Source organism: Octodon degus, unplaced genomic scaffold (genome assembly GCF_000260255.1).
Source record: "Octodon degus isolate 3935 unplaced genomic scaffold, OctDeg1.0 scaffold00016, whole genome shotgun sequence".
NCBI classification, from domain to species: Eukaryota; Metazoa; Chordata; class Mammalia; order Rodentia; family Octodontidae; genus Octodon; species Octodon degus.
Window position 1 is genome coordinate 9333280 of NW_004524592.1, and position 20079 is coordinate 9353358.

Consider the following 20079-nt stretch of genomic DNA (forward strand, 5'->3'; position numbering starts at 1 on the left):
TTGTGGAACCGGGTATTGAACTCAGGCCCTTGTGCTTGCCAGGGAAGCACTTATTCTACTGAGCCATCTCCCCGGCCCCGCCTGTACCAAATAAATAAAAGATTGACAAGTAAAAATTATATTCCTTATAGCATGGCTAAACCAATCTGTTATCTACATTACCTCACTATTTTGTAGGGTGAAAACTTGAAATCTACTTGCAGCAATATTCTATAGCATATCATTAACCAACTATCATTAGTCATCACGATATATATGTTTATTTCTACTATTTTCATGGACTAAATAACTTTCAATAAGTCATTTTGGTACCCATGTCTTCATCTGACTGATGCAAAGATTAAATGAGGTAAAATATAGGAATTATTTAACACCCTGGCTAGGACATGCTATGCAGCATATTTCAAATTGCCCTTAACTTGAAGCAATATGTGTAAAAGCAAAGATTAAAATTATATGAAAAGCGATACAATACAAAATAAAGTCTTTATGGAAGTGTCTTCTATCATTCTTAAAGATCTCTCAGAAAAACTAAGATTTTTGCTATTGAAAGTATATAAAACAGTTCATAGTTTGAGTCACAACCAAGTGAAATTTTTTTTAAAAAAAAGAAGCAAGGGAAATAACACAAGTATTTTGACTAAATTCCAGTGTGAGTGACTGACATTCTCCAACTTCAAATAATTTTTATTATTAGCCAACACTTGTCCATCCCCGTAACGCACTGGCTGCAGAAGCGCGCCGCTGCCGGCCCGCCCTCGGACGCGCGCAGGCGCAGACGCTGCCTTCCCCAGGGCTCCCCTTGGCGGTAGCCAGCCTCCCGGCTCTCCAACTCCTGCTATTTTCAGCCGCGATGTTTGCGGGTTAGGTGCAAACCAGTCCCCCAAAACAAGCGAGCTACATGATCACCTGTAGAATTTCAGGGAAGAGAAGATGGGCGTGTACTTCGAACAGCATAGTACTTCTGATGTCTGTGTAGTGACTGATACTTCTTTTTAACCTCGAGGCTGGGCTTTATTATTTTATTATTACGCAGTCTTCATTATTTTCCATAAAGTTGGCTGTTGCAGCAGGAGAGAGATGGCTCTTCTGAAACTTGGTCTCCCAGTCTGTACACAGGGAACCCAGAAAACAGATAACTCGCAGTGGGTCTCAGCCTCGGGTCCCGCAAGAGTCCAGACCCTCTGTCTTTTCCTTCCAGTGACGGAGGAAATGGAACAGAGGATGCAATTTAAACCATCGTGGTCAGCACGCTAAACACCTGTCTTCCAATCTAATTAGAGCATACAGAAAAGAAGCATTTGTAGAACATTTAAAACGTGCAGCTTCACTACCCCCCGGCGGGCGCTCCGGGCGCCCCCAGCTCCCCGCGACGCTCAGAGCAGGGCTCGGCAGCGGGCAGCCCAGGGGCGCGGCCGGGACAGACCCCGAACAGAGCTACCTGTGAGCGACTCCGGACCTGCCTAGGATAGACAACTCGCTGATAAGGACTAACATTCCTGGAGTCTTCCAAAGTCAGAAACTCACTTTGTCACAGCAGCAAGACGTGATGACGTGATGCAACCGAAAGGTCAGGGCCTGGGGCTGTGAAGGTCTGTGGGGAGGGGCGAGGGTGCAGGCGCTGCCAGCTGCCTGGTGCCAGCCCTGGGCTCGCCATGTACGCCTACTATCTGCCAGGCGCCAGGACACTCGGGGAACAAGCCTGTCGAAGTCTCCAGCTTATATGAGCTCACTCTTCAGGGTCAGGCTGGTAAGGCTCGGTTTGCTACCTGAACTGCGTACTTGCCTCAGAATTGTGTTTCAGGTCTTGTATTAATAACAATTAGTTACTGTTGGGCACACGTAGGAGCTGGTATTGACCCTACTTTACCCAGTACAAGCGCGCAAAAGGGAGACAGGTGGCACTGCAGCTCTTTTACACGGTGTTGACCTCTCAGGGTACTAGGACGCACAGGCGAGCCACCGTGGAGCCCTAGGAGCAGCGGTTCCTAGCTTGCACCGAGAGCAGACTGGCGCGCGCGGAAAACTCGGAGGACTTCGGGCCCGGGATTCCCGCTCCAGTTCTCAAGGAGGTGCGATTAGCATTCTCCCCGCCCCCGTCATTTTCCGGCCAGCAATTGGCCAGAGCTCCGCAGCGGCCCGTTCCGGGCGGGGCCGGAGGGCGTTGGGAAGAGGCCGAGCCCTCGGGGAAGTGGGAGGGGCTGAGAGGGCTCGTGGCGCCGCAGCCCAGCACAGACTCTGAGCCCGGGGGCGGGGCCTGGGCGGGGCCTCCGGGCGGGCTTTAGAGGCAGGTGACCCGGGTGGGAGCGAGAGGGCAGTCGGTCCCGGTCGGACTTCGCCGCCTTCTTGCGCCCTTGGTACCCGCGGGAGGTAGGCGGAGGGGTGCGGAGCGCAGGGAGGAGCCGAGCCGGGCGCGTCCCGAGCGCGGCCCCCGCCCTGGGAGTCAGCTGGAGCGCGGAGCCCCCTGCAGGGGAGCAGGCGAGCGGCGGCGGGACGCGGCGGCTGCGGCAGGCGCTCTCAGTGCAGCCCCTGCCGGGCCGGCGAGACTACTGGGTCCCCGGCCGCTCACCGCCTTCCCCCGCCAGGTGCAGCGGGGCGCGCTCGCCCTGCGCCTCCGCTCGACTCCCCACGGCCTGCCCTCGCCCAGCTCCGCCTGGGCCATGCGGGGGGTCCCGGAGGAAGAGACGGCGAGAGCCCGGCCTGCGCCGGCCGCGCTCGGGGGGCGCCCCGCTCTCTGAGCCTCCCCACCTGCTAGCATGTGTCGCCGCCGCGGGGACCAAGCCTGTCGCTAAACTTTCTCTGGGCCGCGCGCCCGCGATCGCGCTTCTAAGCAGAGAGACCAAAGGACCGAGGACCAGGCTGGCTTTGGACTTCGGCCCTCGACAGGATCTCCGGAGGTGAGAACCCGCGCCTTCCCTCGCCCCTAGTTCAGTCCCTCTGCCCCTTTCCCGGGTGCCCAGCCATCCGATCCCGAGGCCCAGCCGGGGAAGGGAGGGTACAGGAGTGAACACTTGGTCCGGGGTGGAGGAGAAGAGAGGGGTAGCCTGGCGATCGGAGCCATCTTCCCGGGACCCAGCCGTGATGCCTCTCGAAGAGTCGTGGTTCCGGTGTTTCTTCTCTTTTCCTAGAGTCCTTCCCCTGGGATCTGAGCCCGACTGTCCCTCCCCTGCCCTGTCCTGCCACGAGGAGCCCCTGCGCCTGCCCGAAGCAGTTTGTCTCTGGACGGATTTCTTTTAAGAGAAAAAGAAACCAACAGGTTGTCAGCCCAGGCGCCACGCGCGGCGCCCGGGAGAGGGCGGCCCCGCACTCCTTGGCCTGCGTGGGCCCCTGGTGGGGCGCGGGAGGCCGAAGCCGGGTGGGGGCGATGGCGCGGCCCGACCCGTGCGCGCCGCCCTCGCTTCTGCTTCTGTTCCTGGCACAGCTGGTGGGCCGGGCGGCGGCTGCGTCCAAGGCCCCGGTGTGCCAGGAAATCACGGTGCCCATGTGCCGCGGCATCGGCTACAACCTGACGCACATGCCCAACCAGTTCAACCATGACACGCAGGACGAGGCGGGCCTGGAGGTTCACCAGTTCTGGCCGCTTGTGGAGATCCACTGCTCGCCGGACCTGCGCTTTTTCCTGTGCTCCATGTACACGCCCATCTGCCTGCCGGACTATCACAAGCCGCTGCCGCCCTGCCGGTCGGTGTGCGAGCGCGCCAAAGCCGGCTGCTCGCCGCTCATGCGCCAGTACGGCTTTGCCTGGCCGGAGCGCATGAGCTGCGACCGCCTCCCGGTGCTGGGCCGCGACGCCGAGGTCCTGTGCATGGATTACAACCGCAGCGAGGCCACCACTGCGCCCCCCAAGTCCTTGGCGCCGAAGCCCACTCTTCTCGGCCTGCCGGGGGCGCCCTCCTCGCGGGGCGAGTGCGGTGCGGGCGCCCAGGCTGTTTGCACTTGCCGCGAGCCCTTCGTGCCTATCCTGAAAGAGTCACACCCACTCTACAACAAGGTCAGGACAGGCCAGGTACCTAACTGCGCGGTGCCCTGCTACCAGCCGTCCTTCAGCCCGGACGAGCGCACTTTCGCCACCTTCTGGATTGGCCTGTGGTCCGTACTGTGCTTTATCTCCACCGCCACCACAGTGGCCACCTTCCTCATTGACATGGAGCGCTTCCGCTACCCCGAGCGCCCCATCATCTTCCTGTCTGCCTGCTACCTGTGCGTGTCGCTGGGATTCCTGGTGCGCCTAGTCGTGGGCCATGCCAGTGTCGCCTGCAGCCGCGAGCACAGCCACATCCACTACGAGACCACGGGTCCCGCGCTGTGCACCATCGTTTTCCTGCTCGTGTACTTCTTCGGCATGGCCAGCTCCATCTGGTGGGTCATCCTGTCGCTCACTTGGTTCCTGGCTGCGGGCATGAAGTGGGGCAACGAGGCCATTGCGGGCTACGCGCAGTACTTCCACCTGGCGGCGTGGCTCATCCCCAGCGTCAAGTCCATCACAGCGCTGGCACTGAGTGCTGTGGATGGCGACCCCGTGGCCGGCATCTGCTACGTGGGCAACCAGAACCTGAACTCGCTGCGTGGCTTTGTCCTGGGCCCGCTGGTGCTGTACCTGCTGGTGGGCACACTTTTCCTCCTGGCGGGCTTCGTGTCACTCTTTCGCATCCGCAGTGTCATCAAGCAGGGTGGCACCAAGACAGACAAGCTGGAAAAGCTCATGATCCGCATTGGTATCTTTACTCTGCTCTACACGGTGCCAGCCAGCATCGTGGTCATCTGCTACCTGTACGAGCAGCACTACCGTGAGAGCTGGGAGGCTGCACTCACGTGCTCTTGCCCGGGCCGCGACGCCGGCCAGCCGCGCGCCAAGCCCGAGTACTGGGTGCTCATGCTCAAGTACTTCATGTGCCTCGTGGTGGGCATTACTTCTGGCGTCTGGATCTGGTCAGGCAAGACAGTGGAGTCGTGGCGCCGCTTCACCAGTCGCTGCTGCTGCGGGCCACGGCGGGCGCGTAAGAGTGGGGGCGCCGTGGCCGCGGGGGACTACGAGGCCAGCTCCGCGCTCACCGGCAGGACCGGGCCTCCAGGCCCTGCCGCTGCCTACCACAAGCAGGTGTCTTTATCGCACGTATAGGGCCTTCCCGGGAACCGAGAGGGAGGGGGCTGACTAGGTAGCTTTTTCGAAGGTCACTTCCGTTTACCTTCGTGGTGCTGACACCTCCTCCCTGGGTGACTTGGGGTGGTCTCCGAGGGGTGCCTGTTTCACTTCTCCAAGGGGCACAGCTCACGTGTGTTGTTTTGTGTTTCTTACCACCTTCAGAAGAACCTTTAATTTATACGTATTTTTCTTAATTTTAACTTTGTTGCATTTTGGCAACACCATTTACCTTTGCTTTGGGGGGAGTTTTACAGTCCTAAAGTTGGCGTTGTAATGCGTCTTCACTTGGTTCAGATTTCTTTGAACTGTGTGGTCTAAATTGGGAAAACATATTTCCTATCAGTGTCTTTTTTAAAAATGTGAACTGTGAGCAATGGGTTACCGTGACTGGGAAGGCTGGATGTGGTTTTCCTTCCACTGTTTAGAGGTGCTTTGAGGCCAGCTGCTGCTTCCTCTGTTTCTCCCCGGCCCTCCCAAGGGGCGGGGCCTGATGTGGTCCGGGCCTCCCCCAGGTGACCCGTGGGGAGAGCTTAGGGATTTTGCCTGCATCCTGAACTTTATTTAGGGAGCTTGTGTTCTGTCAGCATGTCTTACAATCATTCTCGTTCCTAAGAGAACCAGTGCCCCGTCTTGAATAAGGTAGAGGTAGCTTTATGGCGTCCAGCAATTGTGAGAGGTTGGATTGTGATTGGTTGAAAACAAATTCTGAATTGTGAGAGGGTGAGCTTTGAGCCGGAGAGACGGAGTGGGTGGTTCTTCACAAGCTTCGGTGATCCCTAATTATTGCTGTTTTAAAGGAACTTGTATTACAATTTTGGTGAAAGTAAACCCACTCCCTTTTTGAAAGTACTTCGGGTTCGTCGTTAAAAGGGGCTCCCTTTTTAAAAGCTGGGGGACTAAACCAGATATGCTTTCAGTAATTACAGTACATTTCCAAGGCTTCTCTTAGCTGCTCCCCCCCCCACCCTTTATCATGTTAAACAGCCTTTTTGCTTTTCTTATTCCTCTCCTGGCGAGCTGTGATTGGAGGCCACACCCACCTGGAACTGAATGCTTAGGGGGCCGAGGGGCCTGGCTACCTGTGAACAGACATTGGCTGTACGCAGGGAAAACAAGTGTGACCCTGCACTGGGCTGGTTTGGAACCAGGTGTCCCTGGAGCGGCAAGACCTGCTCTCCAGAATCTCTGAAAACAAATGAAATCCCTAACATCCCTGCATAAGCCCTCAAATATGGATCAGTTAATGTTCCCGAGAAGGGAAAATTCCTGTCCTCCCCTTCCTGTTCCTTCTCCTCTTCTTCTGAGCCCACATATTGATGAGTGTGTGGGTGCCGTGCACTCACACACACTGACACGCGCTCCTTTGCTGTTAGAAAATTTAGTTTGCTTTCCTCATCTGTTTAACATTCCTTCCTACGTATGCAAAAGCTCATATGCTGATGAATGCACACACGTGCACTCAGGTTTCTCTGCCATTAGAAAGTTCTGTTTGCTTTCCTAATCTGTTTAAATGTTCATTGCTGACACCGAGGCCAAAGCTGGGGGAGGAGTGGCAGTGCATCAGCCACAAAAAGTGAGAGAGGTGGGGACTGGGTGGGGACTGAATTGGAGGAGCTAAAATGGCCAAAGCCATTGCTAGGAAAACAGCCGGAATCTTGGCTCTTTAGCTTCATTTGCACCAAAGTTAGAGAAGTAAAATTTCAGCCTAGGCTGATTTTACTGTAGGAATGTTGAGTAGATAAATGGGAATTTAAATACTGAGCTGGTGAGAAGCCTAGTACTCAGCTGGAAGGCCTTTGAAAGGCTGTTGACATTTCTTAGAAAAACAGTTCCTTCTCTGATCAAAATGAAAGTTTTGTTGGATTCCACAAAAACCTCTACAATCCACAGCTGGAGCTCTGTGCATATCTTATCCTGCTTCATGACCAGAACCTCTCCCTGGAACTCGGCATAGAATCCCAGGCCCTGGCTCCTCTTGTCGGAAAAGAGGACCTTTCCTGGTCTCCTGACCTCTGTCTCCTTTAGTCTTTTGGGATCTGCTGCCTTGGGTCATTGTCCCTGGCTTGGACTGGCCCCACTTCTTGCCTTTTCTTTATTTTAAAACAGAGCTGGTGAGTTAGGTTCAGCTTTGGGGGTCTGGTGTCTGAGGCTTCTTTTCATGTCATTCTCACTTCCGCTTTCCCTCTTTCTCATTCCCTAAAAAACAAAGATCCAGCCACTTGCTTCTCCCAGGTCTTACTACTGTCAGCTACCTTGACTACTAGGGAGAGAAGCTGCATGTATTTCTGGCCACTCCGTCTCCTCCTCCCCCCATACTCACTTTCCTCCACTCTGCTTTTTTGTTATGAAAACAAATCAGACTCCTAAAAACAACTGTAAAATGACAGGCTATGAGGGTGGCCAGTGACTTCTTCCTAGGCAGCTGGGCCAAACTGGGGACTCAGGGCTCACTTCTGTCTCAAATGCAGTTTCCAGGCTGCCTGATGACTTTAGTTTAGAAGCATTGTTTGTTTCCCTAGGTCAAGGGGTAAAGATTTGGAAGATCGTCACTAGGAATAATGGGGCCTCTATGGAATCAGGTGGCCACAATATAGGTTCTTAAATTACATGATTTCCCTCCTCACATTTTGCAGTGGTCAAAATTGGCTGGAAATCATTTGTCTGGTGCCTTATTGGTTATTCTGTCAGATTTTCACGTGGCCACTACCAGTGGCCAGGGCCTGTGTGTGTGTGTTGTGCATAATTGTGTGCACATACAATCTTAAATAATGTGCTGACAGCACTGTTTCAAAGTTGGTATTCATTACGCTGTTCCCTTCTGGACCAGGGCTGCACTAATCTTGACATGGGCTGCCAGGAGAAAACCTTCCAGATCACACACTGCACCTTCAGAGTGGCACCCATGACCTACACTCTGGTACAGAATGGGAACCCCAGAGCTAGGAAGCACAGTTGTATATTTTAATGAACTACTCCCCCTGCTAAGAAGCTTCTTTCTCTTTTGTGTGCTACAGAAAGACCCAGGGGGAAAGGAGGGACAAAGCTTTGAATAACTGCTTTCTAACACCGACTGTGGCAATCAGGACAGAGCACATCAGGAATCTAGGCAGGTGTGAGGTGCGGTGGGGAGGAGTGGCCTGCTCACTCTGTGGGGCCCTTCTTAGAGTCTCCAAAGTCCCATCAAGTGATCCTGGGGAAGAGACATGGCTGGGTTGGGCAGGATGGTTCTATAAGAAAAAGCTGCCAAGACATTAAAAAGGGTGAAAGCAGGCAGGATGTAAACCGACCTGACTCAAAACTCAGAGGCTTCTAGCTAGCAGCTTGATGACAGTGACAGGATTTTCTTTCAGCCAGGATAATGTGTCTGTGGTACATCATTTATAACAATATTCATGTTGCTGAAAACTGTATAATATGTATGTTTTGCTGGTGTATATATACATAATATATATTATATATATATGAGAGATTTAGTGACTTTTGATACGGGTTTGGTGCAGGTGAATCTATTACTGAGCCAAATGAGGCATATACCAGTCAGCAGCTGGAGTCCAGGGCATTCAGTACTTTTGTGGTTTCCATGTACGGCTGGTGCCCACCCCACCGAGGGCAGTCGTGGTGGTCATAGCCAGAACTCGTGAGTCAGAGCCAGCAGTATTTTATTTGTAGACAATCAACTCAATCTATAAATTACTGGCAAGTGATTATAATTCTGAGTCCGTAACTCTAATGAAACCCAGAGCATCTTGATAAGGTTTTATTATTTTCTTTTGTTCCTGGAAGTCAGTAGCACAGCAACTATCTGTGGTTATGTTAGTCTCAAGATACTTGTCAACTGTATTATTTCAGAAAAATTTTGTATGTATTATATTTGTGGGAAGGTAAAATAATGGTTTGAGATTTTTATCAAATATGGAGATTAGTTATTTATGAAAAACAAAGAAATGTCTATTTTTGTTTCTTTGTTCCCAATTAATGTAGATAACTTTTAAAAATGCATTAAAGCAATGGTAAAGAAAATTAAAAGGTGCTGTAGAAGTTTTTTCTCCTTGTTTTTATGGAGAGACACTGCTTTCTAAGAGAGTATCTGAAGAGATGTGGATTCTAACTTCATCATCAGATTTCTTAGACATACTTATTAATAAAACTTTGCTGTTTGTATTTTAAGTAAAATCGGGCAAATCCCAATTGTCAGAAGCAAAACTAATTAAAACATGTTTCACTTAAATATATTCCCAGACATCTACGGATCCTGATTGTCATTACTTGCTTGAAGAAATGAAGGATGCTCCAGGAAGAACAGACACCACCCTGCTGTGTTCTGTTTGTCAACCTGTCTGTGCACTGGGGCTGTGTGGAGAGAGGCTGTGTGGGGGGAGGACGGAGGTTGGATCCACAGCTAGGTATTGAGCTCTAAATTCAAGTCAGGGACCCAGAAGTCAATTTAGTCTGTTCATCTGCAAAGATGGTCTGAAGGCTGAATATAATCACAAGACCACTTTCTGCTGATCACAGCTGTGCAGAGCGCACCTGAGAGGTCAGTGTGCCAAAGCCATCCCGTTCTGATGCTTGGTATTGTGGGTGTACTCAGGCTATGCTCTAAGGCACTGTGGGAAAACATAGGTAATCAGGAATTTAAAAGTGTAGAGAGGTGACAACACACATCCCCTCAGAGGCCAATGACAGTCCAAGAACATGTAACTCGGGGTCAAGGTGAGTGCTCTGGTACAAGAGATCGAGCCCTGGCTGTGCAGAATGGTGACAGCGGTGTCACTGTCACCTCGGGGCTGTAGTCGCACTCCCTCCTCTGCTGCACCTTGCTCACTTTCACCCTCTGAAAAAGGCAGAGAGCAGTCACCAGCAGGAGCAGGGGGGACCTTAGAAACCTGGAGAAAGGTGGACGTGGGATGATATCACTGGCCACAGCACTGCTCTGAGTGATGCAGTTACAGCGCATCACTTGCTCGCTCGCTTCTCTTTCGCCTGGCTTACGGTACCCTAAGGGCCGGTCTGGTGAGGCATGTGGAGCTGGGGATCAAACAGCAGTCTCCTGCACCAGAATTGAGTTTGCCCAAGCAGGAGCTTTAAACAACTGAGCAAACTCGCAAGCCCCTACAGAGCTCTTTAGTTTGTCATGAGGACACAGAGAGGTACAGTGGTTCTGTGTGGGCAGGGAAGCAGGCTGAGCTCCCAGCTCCACTGTTCACTGGCTATGATCCTGAGCACTTGTGTCTTAGCAGTTCACTGTTCTCATCTGTGAAAGGGGGATAAGAGTAGTCACAGTGTATGTCAGGGTTCAGAGAAGGCAACACATTCCCACTGGCTTGAGCCTCCAGTGGTACAGACATGCCCATTTCATTGGCAACTTGTACCACATGTGGGACTGTCCCGGACCACCCAAAAAGATGGTCCTACATATCCCACCAGTGATTCAAGCTACCCAACAGCAAGACGTGAGTTACAGCTCTGTCACAAACATGGTAAAGGATTAGGTAAGGGTCAGCTAAGTAAATCAAGGAGTCAGCAGCTGTCCTAGTGTGCTATGGATAGATGACAGGCAAGGTTCAAAATATGTGCAAGAACCACTTCAGCTTCAACCTTGGGAACAGAGCTTCAGGAGCTCTAGATCCCAAGAAATTCAAAAATACATTTAGAATATATATATATGCATATATATGTGTGTGTGTGTATATATATATATATATATATATATATATATATATATATAATGTATTTGGTTGTTACAGGGTCTCACTATGCAGCTTGGACTCGTAGTGATCCTCTTGTTTTTAGCCTCCCCAGCCTGGGATTATGGTGCGCGCACTATGCTCAGACTCTGTGGCCAGCTCAGCCTGTCCTGGGGATGGGGTTGGCACAGCATGGGGTGCCAGGGATCAAACAGCGGTCCCTGTACTTGCCTAAGCAGGTGCTTTAGTCCACTGAGCTATTTCACTGGCCCCTAGAATAATTTTTTTGTAAGTCTAAAATTATTCCAAAAATTTTTTTTTCAGTATTTTAGGGAAGGGTCTACAAGGTGTTCAGGGTCTCACTACTAGATCAGACTCATAGTGATCCGCCTGTTTACAGCCTCACAAGAGCTGGGATTACACACCAACCATGCCCAGTTTCAATTACCATTTCAGCACGCCCCGGGGGCAGGCCCAGCATGGCAGGTCCAGGGATCGAACCCCTGGCCCCTGTGCCTCCTTGCAGACACTTTAATCCACTGAGCTATTTGGCTGGCCCTTACTCCAAAATTTTAAGTTATGAAGATTAATCAGAGTTCTTGTATGCCCCTAATGTTAACATATCATTCCCAGTATATTTATTGTAGCTCTGAACTCAAGAGTTGGCGTGACTGTTAATTGCAGAGGTCATCAGATTTCCTGTTAAACGCTCTCACCTGCTTTAGGATTGAATCCATTGCATTCATTACAGGAGCTTAGTATTTGTCACAGCCACTTTCAGTTGGTGAGAGACAGTTCGTTTGAGAACCACATATTGAGAAAAACTGGGAACACCTGAACTAAAATTTGGACTTGTCCCATCCTCAAGGTAGGGAGACAGAAGCATTTTTAAACCAGAAGAGAAATGGTGGAGGGAACGAATAGTTTAATTTTTAGTTAATTTAGAAACAGGCAGTAATGCCAAGTGAAGTACTAGATGTTGGGCGGTTGGGATGCTGCTTCACTGTCCGCCTAGATGGAAGATGGGATACCAAGGCCTGGGAGGTCAGCACATTGCTGACCACGGTAAGTTGGAGATAGCTGCCTTAAGAACACAGGTCAAATGTGTGAGGAGGGAGCATGGGGCTGGTGAGCCTGTACCCCATGTAAAACCTGTAATGCTGCCAAGCGCAGGCCTGTAATCCCAGTGCACATGTCAGGGTGATCACAAGCTCATGCCATACACAGACAGTTCACAGGCTCTTACTTGTAAAAAGAAAATGGGCCAGGGCTGTGGCTCAGCGCAAAGGCCCTGCCTCAGCCGACAGCACTGCCTTAAAATGTTTTTGAAGCTGGTATTCCTTTGAACGTGGTCACAGTGACTTTCATTAACTAATGCCATGTTGGCCACCAGCATCCAGCAAAGCACTGGTGGAAAGGGAACTGGAAGCACCCTACAGCTCTGCTTGGGTGAGGAACTGGTCATGCTGAGAAGCCACCAACTTGGGGCTACAGGTAAAGGGCTGTAGGGCTGAGAAGGGCAGGGAGGAAAAGAAGCAATCTTTAAAAAAGCTAAAGAACTAATTTGGATGTCTTTTGAAACAAATACTATTTGATGTCACTAGGGACATAGTTTCTGGGTCTATCACTGAATGTTTCGAATCCCAAGCAAACTGCTTAGCCCTTTATAGCCATTGTAGTCACCTAACCTTCCTCTTATCGAGTATTAACACCTAACCCCCCGTGCCCCCCGCCATTGGACTCAGGATCCAATCCTCTTACTATCTGCAATCTCATGTTCCCAGCTGTCCCTATACCCTGGAGATTCTCAGCCATAAACTGGTAGTCCTAAAATTTCTCTTGTAGTATGTCCGAGTTTTTTTACTTGCCGAAAGCCACGGAAAACAGTTCAGTGAAAACTGCCTTAGAAGCCAGGTGGGAGCAAGGGCATGAGTTCAATCCCCAGCTCTGCAAAAAAAAAGCCAGATGGGGTGGACATGCTTGGAGGGAACAAGTCCTACTAAAGATTGCAGTTTCTTGACAATGCCAGACCTTCCAGGTTGGCAAGTGGCTGGCAGATGAGACTCAGTTCTAATGCCTGATTTGTTGGTAGATGCAGGTAGTCTACAGATTCTGTGCTGTAGGTTTGCTATATTAGGTGATGTTCCAACTCATTCTGTATGCAACAAACAGCTTCTGAGTCAGAGGACAGTGACCAGTCACTCTTAAGTGTGGCTGGCGAAAGGGCCAGGTAGTGAAAGGTGATTAGGCTACATGCTGTAGCTAGTTTCCAAAAACACTCCCTAACCTGAATACAAGCTGAATGTTTTCCGGTTAATATGAGCTTCAGGCCAGGGAGAATAATGTAGAGATGTAGCAAATTAAATCAACAAATTGCTATACAGCTAGGTCTAAGTGCTCTTGGGTTCCAGTAACATAGAGGTACATGAGGGATAACATGAGCCTGATGTACACATGCACATAAGCTCCACGTTCAGGTGTAAGGCAGGAGGCTCTTCAGTTTGAAGCCAACATGAGCTAAAAGGTAAGATCCATCCCTGGAGGGGGTGGGAGCAGCTGTATTGGGATGGACCACATGAAATTGCTAGTAGGAAACCATATATTGGACCTGGAAAATGAGTGTCATTGATTTTAAACATCTCAGATCTTTTGTCTCGTCTTCCTAATAAAGATGTTGAAAGTTTAAATTTTGAGGTCTTTTTACAACAGTAAAAAGCCAAAACCTCAAATCCTCAAAATGAAAAGAATTTAAAGGCAGACATTTCATTTTATTATCATCCCCAGTTATTAGACCCTTGAGAAAACTGCCAGTTACCCCCCTGCTGGCAGAGTATCCCATCACATTACAGAACTTGCCCAAACCACTGCTGTTTAGATTCTTACCTAAAGTTGCCTCAATTTCCCATTTGCAGAATGGCAGTACTGCCTTCTAGTTTTGTTTTGGTAACAATTGAACTCAGGACCTTGCACTTGTGCCACTGAGCTATATCCCTGGGTGCCTTTTAGTTAAAGCTAAATGGGAAATAGCATTTTTTAGTGATACTCTGAAGTTACAGATTCACATCCGAAGTCCTGCTCCTTTTTAAAAAACACAAATGGTCTATGTAGTCCAGGCTGAGCTTAACCTCCATCCTCCTGCCTCAGCCTCCCAAGTGCCGGGATTACAGATGTGTGTCCCCATGCCTGACTCCAAATAGTATTAAAACTATGATTACAGCTTTTCTGCTTAGTGGCTCAAATAGGGCTCAAATCATCTTGGAGTGATAGCACTTTTTCTTACAAATTAAATCACATGATTTATCCTAATCAAAAATGTATCAAGAACAAAGTGATTAGTCATTTAAAACTGTAAGTACTGAAAATGACAAATGAATATATAGTAATACTGTCAGGACTGAGGGTAAGTAGAGCTGTACAGCTGAGCTACTCTGGAAAAATCTCCTGACCTGGTGTATTTCTAACTGAAATGTAGGCTTTGAAAACAGCATGTTAAAGTCAAATTGCACACTTGTGTTACGTGACCTTCTGTACAAGTCCAAGTCTAGTTCCTGTACCTTTACTTTCCTATTTTAACTGAAACTTCAAATTCTAATTCTACTCTTCCCGTCATTCCTTTCTCCTTTATATTTTACCTTCAAAGATGTCATCTAATGCACTGTGTGACCAAGTACTGTGACTGGTGATTTTAAGTACACTAAGTTATCTTTAGGAAAAAGCACTTAAATAAAAGAAATTTATTACACAGTAACTAGAGAAATGGATCAAACTAGATTTAGTAGGGTCAATTTGAAAATACTTTAAAACGTAGGCCTAATGTAAAATTTTAAATTCTGGACAGATGTTACATCAACAGAAATATTACACACTAGCCATATTTTAATTAAAATAGAGTTTATTAATTTTCTTTTAATATAAACATGAGGAAAGAAAAAACATTACGTTGTAGCATTCTTTTTGAAATAGAACTGCTCAATACTCAAATCTCCAAGCTTGATACTCCATAGACAATTTTTTGAGGTGGTAGATTGTATGTCATATACCATTACTTATCATTTGTCTGTCTTAAAAAAATGATGGAACCTGCAGCACTCAGTGTAATGTGAAGCACTGCTACATCGAGAGAAGGATTTCTGGCCTAGAATGGCTGTGTTAACAGGCAAGATTCCTAGGATTAGTTGCATGTGGTGATTTACACCTATAATCCCAGCACTTAGAAGGCTGAGGCAGGAGGATTGCAACTGAGTTTGAGGCCAGCCTGGGCTACATAGTGAGCTCAAGGCCAGGCTGGACTACTCAGTAAGACCCTGTCTCAAAGCAAAAAATCCCAGGATTGCACTTGAGAAGTTTAAGAGATTTTGTGTAATTAGGAACACTAATCTTTAATATTTTCACACTTATGTAACAGAAATCTGCTAAAATTACTCCCTGCCCTTTAAATTATTAAGTGTTCTGGGTTCATTAAAGTTAAAATAGGACATCTATAGCCAGATTTAATATGAAGATTTAAAAAACAAATGCATCATTTGCTGCTATGAAGTCCAATTCTTTTGCATTTACATGTGAATTACCACTGCTCTTCATAATCTGCCAAACTCAAGAGTAAAAACATCTGATCAAAGCGGGTAAGAGCACAATCCTGCGAAGTACTATTGTGAAACTAGGAGGGCCCTTCTGTGGAGATGGGAAGTATCCCACAATGAGTGTAACTTAAGCTCTAATACCCATACCCTGGAGTGTTACGAAGTTATGTCACCTCCCTCAACAGGGCTGGGTCTGTGTCCTGGTCAGCCTGACTCCTCACTGGCCCCCTAGGCTGGCCAAGCGCAGACACTTATGAGACTGAAACAAACAAAAGCCAAGTATTACACATTTCTAAAATTAAGACTTTCAAATGAAGTTCTGTAGACGTTTGCAGTTCTCCTGCTGTTGTGCTATGCAAGGCCCATGTGCAGTACAGTGTACTAAGGCGCAACGCTCGAAACCACAGCACCATCAGACGCCTTTTATCTTCCTACCTGATTCACCAGCAGATCCCCTGAGGGTTGGCATTGTGGACATACAGTAAGTCCCTGACTTACAAATGAGTTCTGTTCCAGAAGAACTGTCCCTAAGGTGGGTTCATTTGTGAGCTGACAAAGTGAATCTTATACAGTAATGTGTGAAAAGTCCACAACTCTAATGCTCCTAAATCAGGGACTCACTGTACCTTTTAATACATTTATTTAACAAGAGGAAAATTATCAGAAAATGAGGCACCATTAACAGGTGACGGGATATAATGTAAACACATTCAACATAGACAATCAGCAAATGACACTTTTCTCTTTATGACCACAAACGTTCCAAAATGTTAGCAGGTAGTGCTTATAGATTAAGAATGGCAAGTGTTATCCACATTTTTGGTTTAAAATGTTCACAACAGGGTTGTAATTCGTGTCTTGCTGAGTAGCTTAAATCACTGGTGGTACTTGCATGACTGTCCCACTTCCACCACCAGTGTACAAGGCGCCCGAAGAGAGTCATGTATGGACCACCAGTGGTTCAAGCTAATAGGAACATCTTAAACTGATTGCCAATAATGACTAGCAGCTTCTGTGGCACAGTAGGGAGAACCTTTAATATCTAACAATGCTACCATCTACTCCTAAGTGTTAAGACTCTCATGTTTTGGACTAGGTGTGGTAATTCAGTAAGCAGAGAGTTTGCCCATCACATGACTAGGCCCTGGGTTCCATTTCCAGTACTGTATAATAATAATAAAAAGCCCCACATTTTAACTGTAATACTGCATCGATTCTGAAGGCATATGCGCATATGCAGCAATACAAATGAGGCAATAGGAAAACCATCAAAGTTGTTAGTGCCCTTAAAGTCTAAAAATTTAAAGTGGTAATTTTAAAAAACCTCACATTTTTTAGCTATTGGCCTATAAAATAAGTATTTCTGTATGGGTTGGGAGCTTCTGCTTTGGAGTTTTTAACTGCATTAAAAAGGACAGAAGGTGTGTTGTTGCTTTGACAAAGTCCCATTCTTTCTATGGAGTGCAACTGTCATTGTCCAGGAGTCTTGAATTCAAGGTCTTTCGGTGAAAATACTAACTTTGCTGGTTTCTAAGCAGGAGAGGTGGTATTTCTCCAGTCTTTGCGGATGAGGGGTTCATGACTTTATTATCCCTCATTTCTCTTATGAGAGGATAGCATTAGAGCGCTGCACACCAATGAAATTGTCAGCACTCAAAGATCTTCGTATCGCAGCTCTACACAAGTCTTTGTCTTCACACAATCTTGAAATGGCCTAGGAAAGTCAAGTAGAACACGTGTAGAACATAAAACATACCAATCTTAAAGGAAAAAGAATACCACTGATTTGTCACACATGCATATTCTTTTAGATACTTCATAGTTCCAGTTGCTTTAGCTATCTGAGGCCTACAGTGCCAGGACCTGGGGATTGTATGTCTTGCCAATAACACTAGGTAGTTACTTCAAGGGTGACAACTATATAACCAAGAAAAGAGAACTGTACTGTTATTTTAAAATTGAGTTCTCAAAGATGAAAGATGTCAAAGGTATTACAATAGGGTCCTCACTGCAATATTATGTTACTGTGCAACTGCTTCTTAAATATAATGCATACATCTATGTGAAACAATCTGTAAGCATTGGCTCAGCTCTCCAGATTTTACCCAGTCTTCATTGTTACTGAACACTCTAAGCACCTGTCAGTGGGAAGGCGTGTGCAGGCTAGAGGGTTGGAGGGTCTAAGTGCTTGAGGGGTCCAAAGTGCACTTACAATAGAAAGGCATTATTCTAAGACACTACTAAGCTACCACAGAAAGTGCCATTTCAAAGTATGCATCTACCTCAGTTGTGAATTGTTTTGGTGTATAAATGCACAAAGTCATAAGCTATAGGTATTACTTTGCCCCATGTAAATAACCAATTCCATTACAAAATTCTGTATTGCCCACATGCAGTATGTATTTGAAACAAACGTCCTAAGTACAGGTCTCCCACTATAGCCATTAATGCTATGTTTAATAAACCCGGGGCTTGAATATAAATTTGCCAACTGAGTAAAAGATAGTCAAGAACAGTAGGTGAGCAATGTACGCAGACACAATTAGGGACACCATTTCAAGAAATTATGGTCTGGTTATGTAGAAAGGTAGAGGTTCAAAGGGAAAACCATTAAGAACAGATTTATTTCATTTTATTTTATTTTTTGCAGTTCCAGGGATTGAACTTGGGACCCTGCACTTGCCAGGCAGGCATTTATTCTACTGAGCTATCTCCCTGGCCCGAGAACACATTATGATTAAAAATATTCTGAATAATGGTCAAAGAGCAGATAATATCTGTAACTTTAAAATAATGTAATCCTTATATACACCATAAAAGACTGTTAATAAGATGCTAACAGATTAATAAGTTCTTCATTTTATGAATATAACAAAATTTAATAACCAAGAGAACAAGTTATTACATTATTGTTATCTTCAAAGTTACTCAGAGTACAAAATATAAACCAAAAAGACTCATACAAAACAAACAGATAATACCACAAACTCCTCCCCCCCCCCCCCGTATTTAGGACAGGGTCTACAGGGTCTCACTATGTAGATCAGACTCGTAGTGATCCTCCTGTTTTCAGCTGCCCAAGTGCTGGGATTACAGGCATGCACAACCATGCCCAGTGTCAATTGTCACCTCAGCATGCCCCATGGGCAGGGCTGGCACAGCATGCCAGGGATTGAACCCCGGCCACTGTGCTCTGCCTAAGCAGGTGCTTTAGTCCGCTGAGCTATCAGGCCAGCCCCAACATAAACTTTCTTAATGAGCTATTCCATATGTTAATTTAAAACTTGATACTTTCTAGTTAATCAGTGCTTCGCTTATGATGTCAGCTTCGGTGGCTCACAGAAAAACCTCTGCAGTAAAAGCACAGCCTTACCTCTAGGTTCTGTGCTCTCTCTTTGCTGAGAGGAGCAAACAGAAAATTGACGTTGTTGTCATCTGCTAAGGAGCGCAGGTCAAAGTAGTATTTGGCATAAACACTAGCAGGAACATTAATATTAAACTGGAGTAACTCCAAGAAATGCCTTTCCATCTCATTCCTGGGGGAGGAGGAACAAAACAGAACCAACACAGGACAATTTTAGTCGACTGGGCAAGCTTCAAATCTAACATTCTGAGCTTGTAGGAGGGCTCTAAACTCTGTTTTGAAACAAATAAAGGCTCCTCAGCTGGAATAATACAGTAATGCTCAAACAAGGTACAGCTATTTGTGGTCCTTTCTGCATCCCAGCACTGTGAATTTTGGCGGAGGGGAAAGGTTGCAGCCCTCTCATGCACTCGCGCCGTGGACTCGGGAGTTCATCTTCAGAGTTCCATTAGTGCAGCTGTACGATTCATACTCCACTCTCACTCCCAAGGCCCCACTATAGTGAGCAGATGAAAGGAATGATGTATGCTGTTTATTAGCTCTGAAGAACTTGCAGACATTTTTACCGAGCTGATAACAGGAAGGGCTTATTGAAGTAGAGAAGCGCCAACAAAAGAAGTGGGCACATCACCACGGCAACAAATGGATCCATCGAGAGCCACTGCTATTATCTCTGAGGGGGAAAACTCTTGAGGCAACAAGGACTCATCTCAAAAAAATAAATAAATAAATAAGCTGCACTAGATAGACAAGGAAATCCCTTCCCCAGCCCAGCATATGAGGCTATGTCAAAGGGCATAATGCAAGTTCCTGCTCACCTTAATATTGCTGGGGTGAACAACTGTCACCACAACAATCAAGATACTCCTTTTAAACTTCAGAAAATGGACCAAAAACAGGTCTTGGCTAGACTAAATCCCTGTAGGACATGACATCCCTGCACTTATAAGCCCTGTTTCTATGTCAGGAAAGTCCTAGAACACAGTGCCAGGTAGGGAGTTCCAGGTGGTGGAAGGGTAGGGCAGTGCTTCAGAGCCCTTGGTACCTGCCACAGAGCACAGAGCTACCCTTTTCCCCACGGAGCTCACAGGCATACACACCAGGACAATGCTTAGCACTGCACAGCAATCTGCAGAAACTGAAATTTACATGAGAGGCTTATTTCATAGCATACTTGGTTTCTTGGCTTTACAATTTTAATATTTTATCCAGTGGCCAAGTAAAAAGAATGCTTGATGCTATCCTGAATGGAGAGCATGAGTACACATGTTGTTTTCTCATTTGCTGAAATTAAAACCAAACTGA

General features: G+C 47.3%; 2 protein-coding genes across 7 annotated transcripts in view; one reads left to right on the forward strand and one right to left on the reverse strand.

Annotated features, from left to right (window-relative positions):
* Positions 1-2298: 2298 nt before the first annotated feature.
* Fzd5 (frizzled class receptor 5) lies at positions 2299-10785 on the forward strand. Of its 5 annotated transcripts, none has more exons than XM_023710056.1 (5): positions 2299-2370; positions 2586-2897; positions 3129-5098; positions 7971-8060; positions 9383-10785. In XM_023710056.1, the coding sequence occupies exons 3-5, from the start codon at positions 3365-3367 to the stop codon at positions 9551-9553; spliced, it is 1995 nt and encodes a 664-aa protein (XP_023565824.1). In that variant the 5' UTR covers positions 2299-2370; positions 2586-2897; positions 3129-3364; the 3' UTR covers positions 9554-10785. The 5 variants fall into 5 exon arrangements, 4 of the variants coding, with proteins under 4 accessions (XP_023565824.1, XP_023565825.1, XP_004626683.2 ...); XM_023710057.1 differs by adding an exon at positions 7663-7733 and having other exon boundaries at positions 2314-2897; positions 3129-4997; XR_002820116.1 differs by lacking the exon at positions 9383-10785 and adding an exon at positions 7663-7733 and having other exon boundaries at positions 2314-2897; positions 7971-8052.
* A 4438-nt stretch (positions 10786-15223) lies between these two features.
* Ccnyl1 (cyclin Y like 1) overlaps positions 15224-20079 on the reverse strand; it is a 34068-nt gene continuing 29212 nt past the window's right edge. For both annotated transcript variants that reach the window (XM_004626628.2, XM_004626627.2), the window contains 2 exons: positions 18784-18946; positions 15224-17124 (listed from right to left, as the gene is read on the reverse strand). In XM_004626628.2, coding sequence (XP_004626685.1) covers positions 17014-17124; positions 18784-18946 — 274 coding nt within the window. In that variant the 3' untranslated portion in view covers positions 15224-17013. The remainder of the gene's footprint in view (positions 17125-18783; positions 18947-20079) is intronic.

Bases quoted from the DNA above. Each gene is read 5' to 3' on its own strand.
- Fzd5 (XM_023710056.1), top strand. From the start codon at position 3,365: ATGGCGCGGCCCGACCCGTGCGCGCCGCCCTCGCTTCTGCTTCTGTTC. The intron at 5,099-7,970 runs GTGTCTTTATCG...CTTCTGGACCAG, and splicing joins CCGCTGCCTACCACAAGCAG to GGCTGCACTAATCTTGACAT. The intron at 8,061-9,382 runs GTACAGAATGGG...ATATATTCCCAG, and splicing joins CACCCATGACCTACACTCTG to ACATCTACGGATCCTGATTG.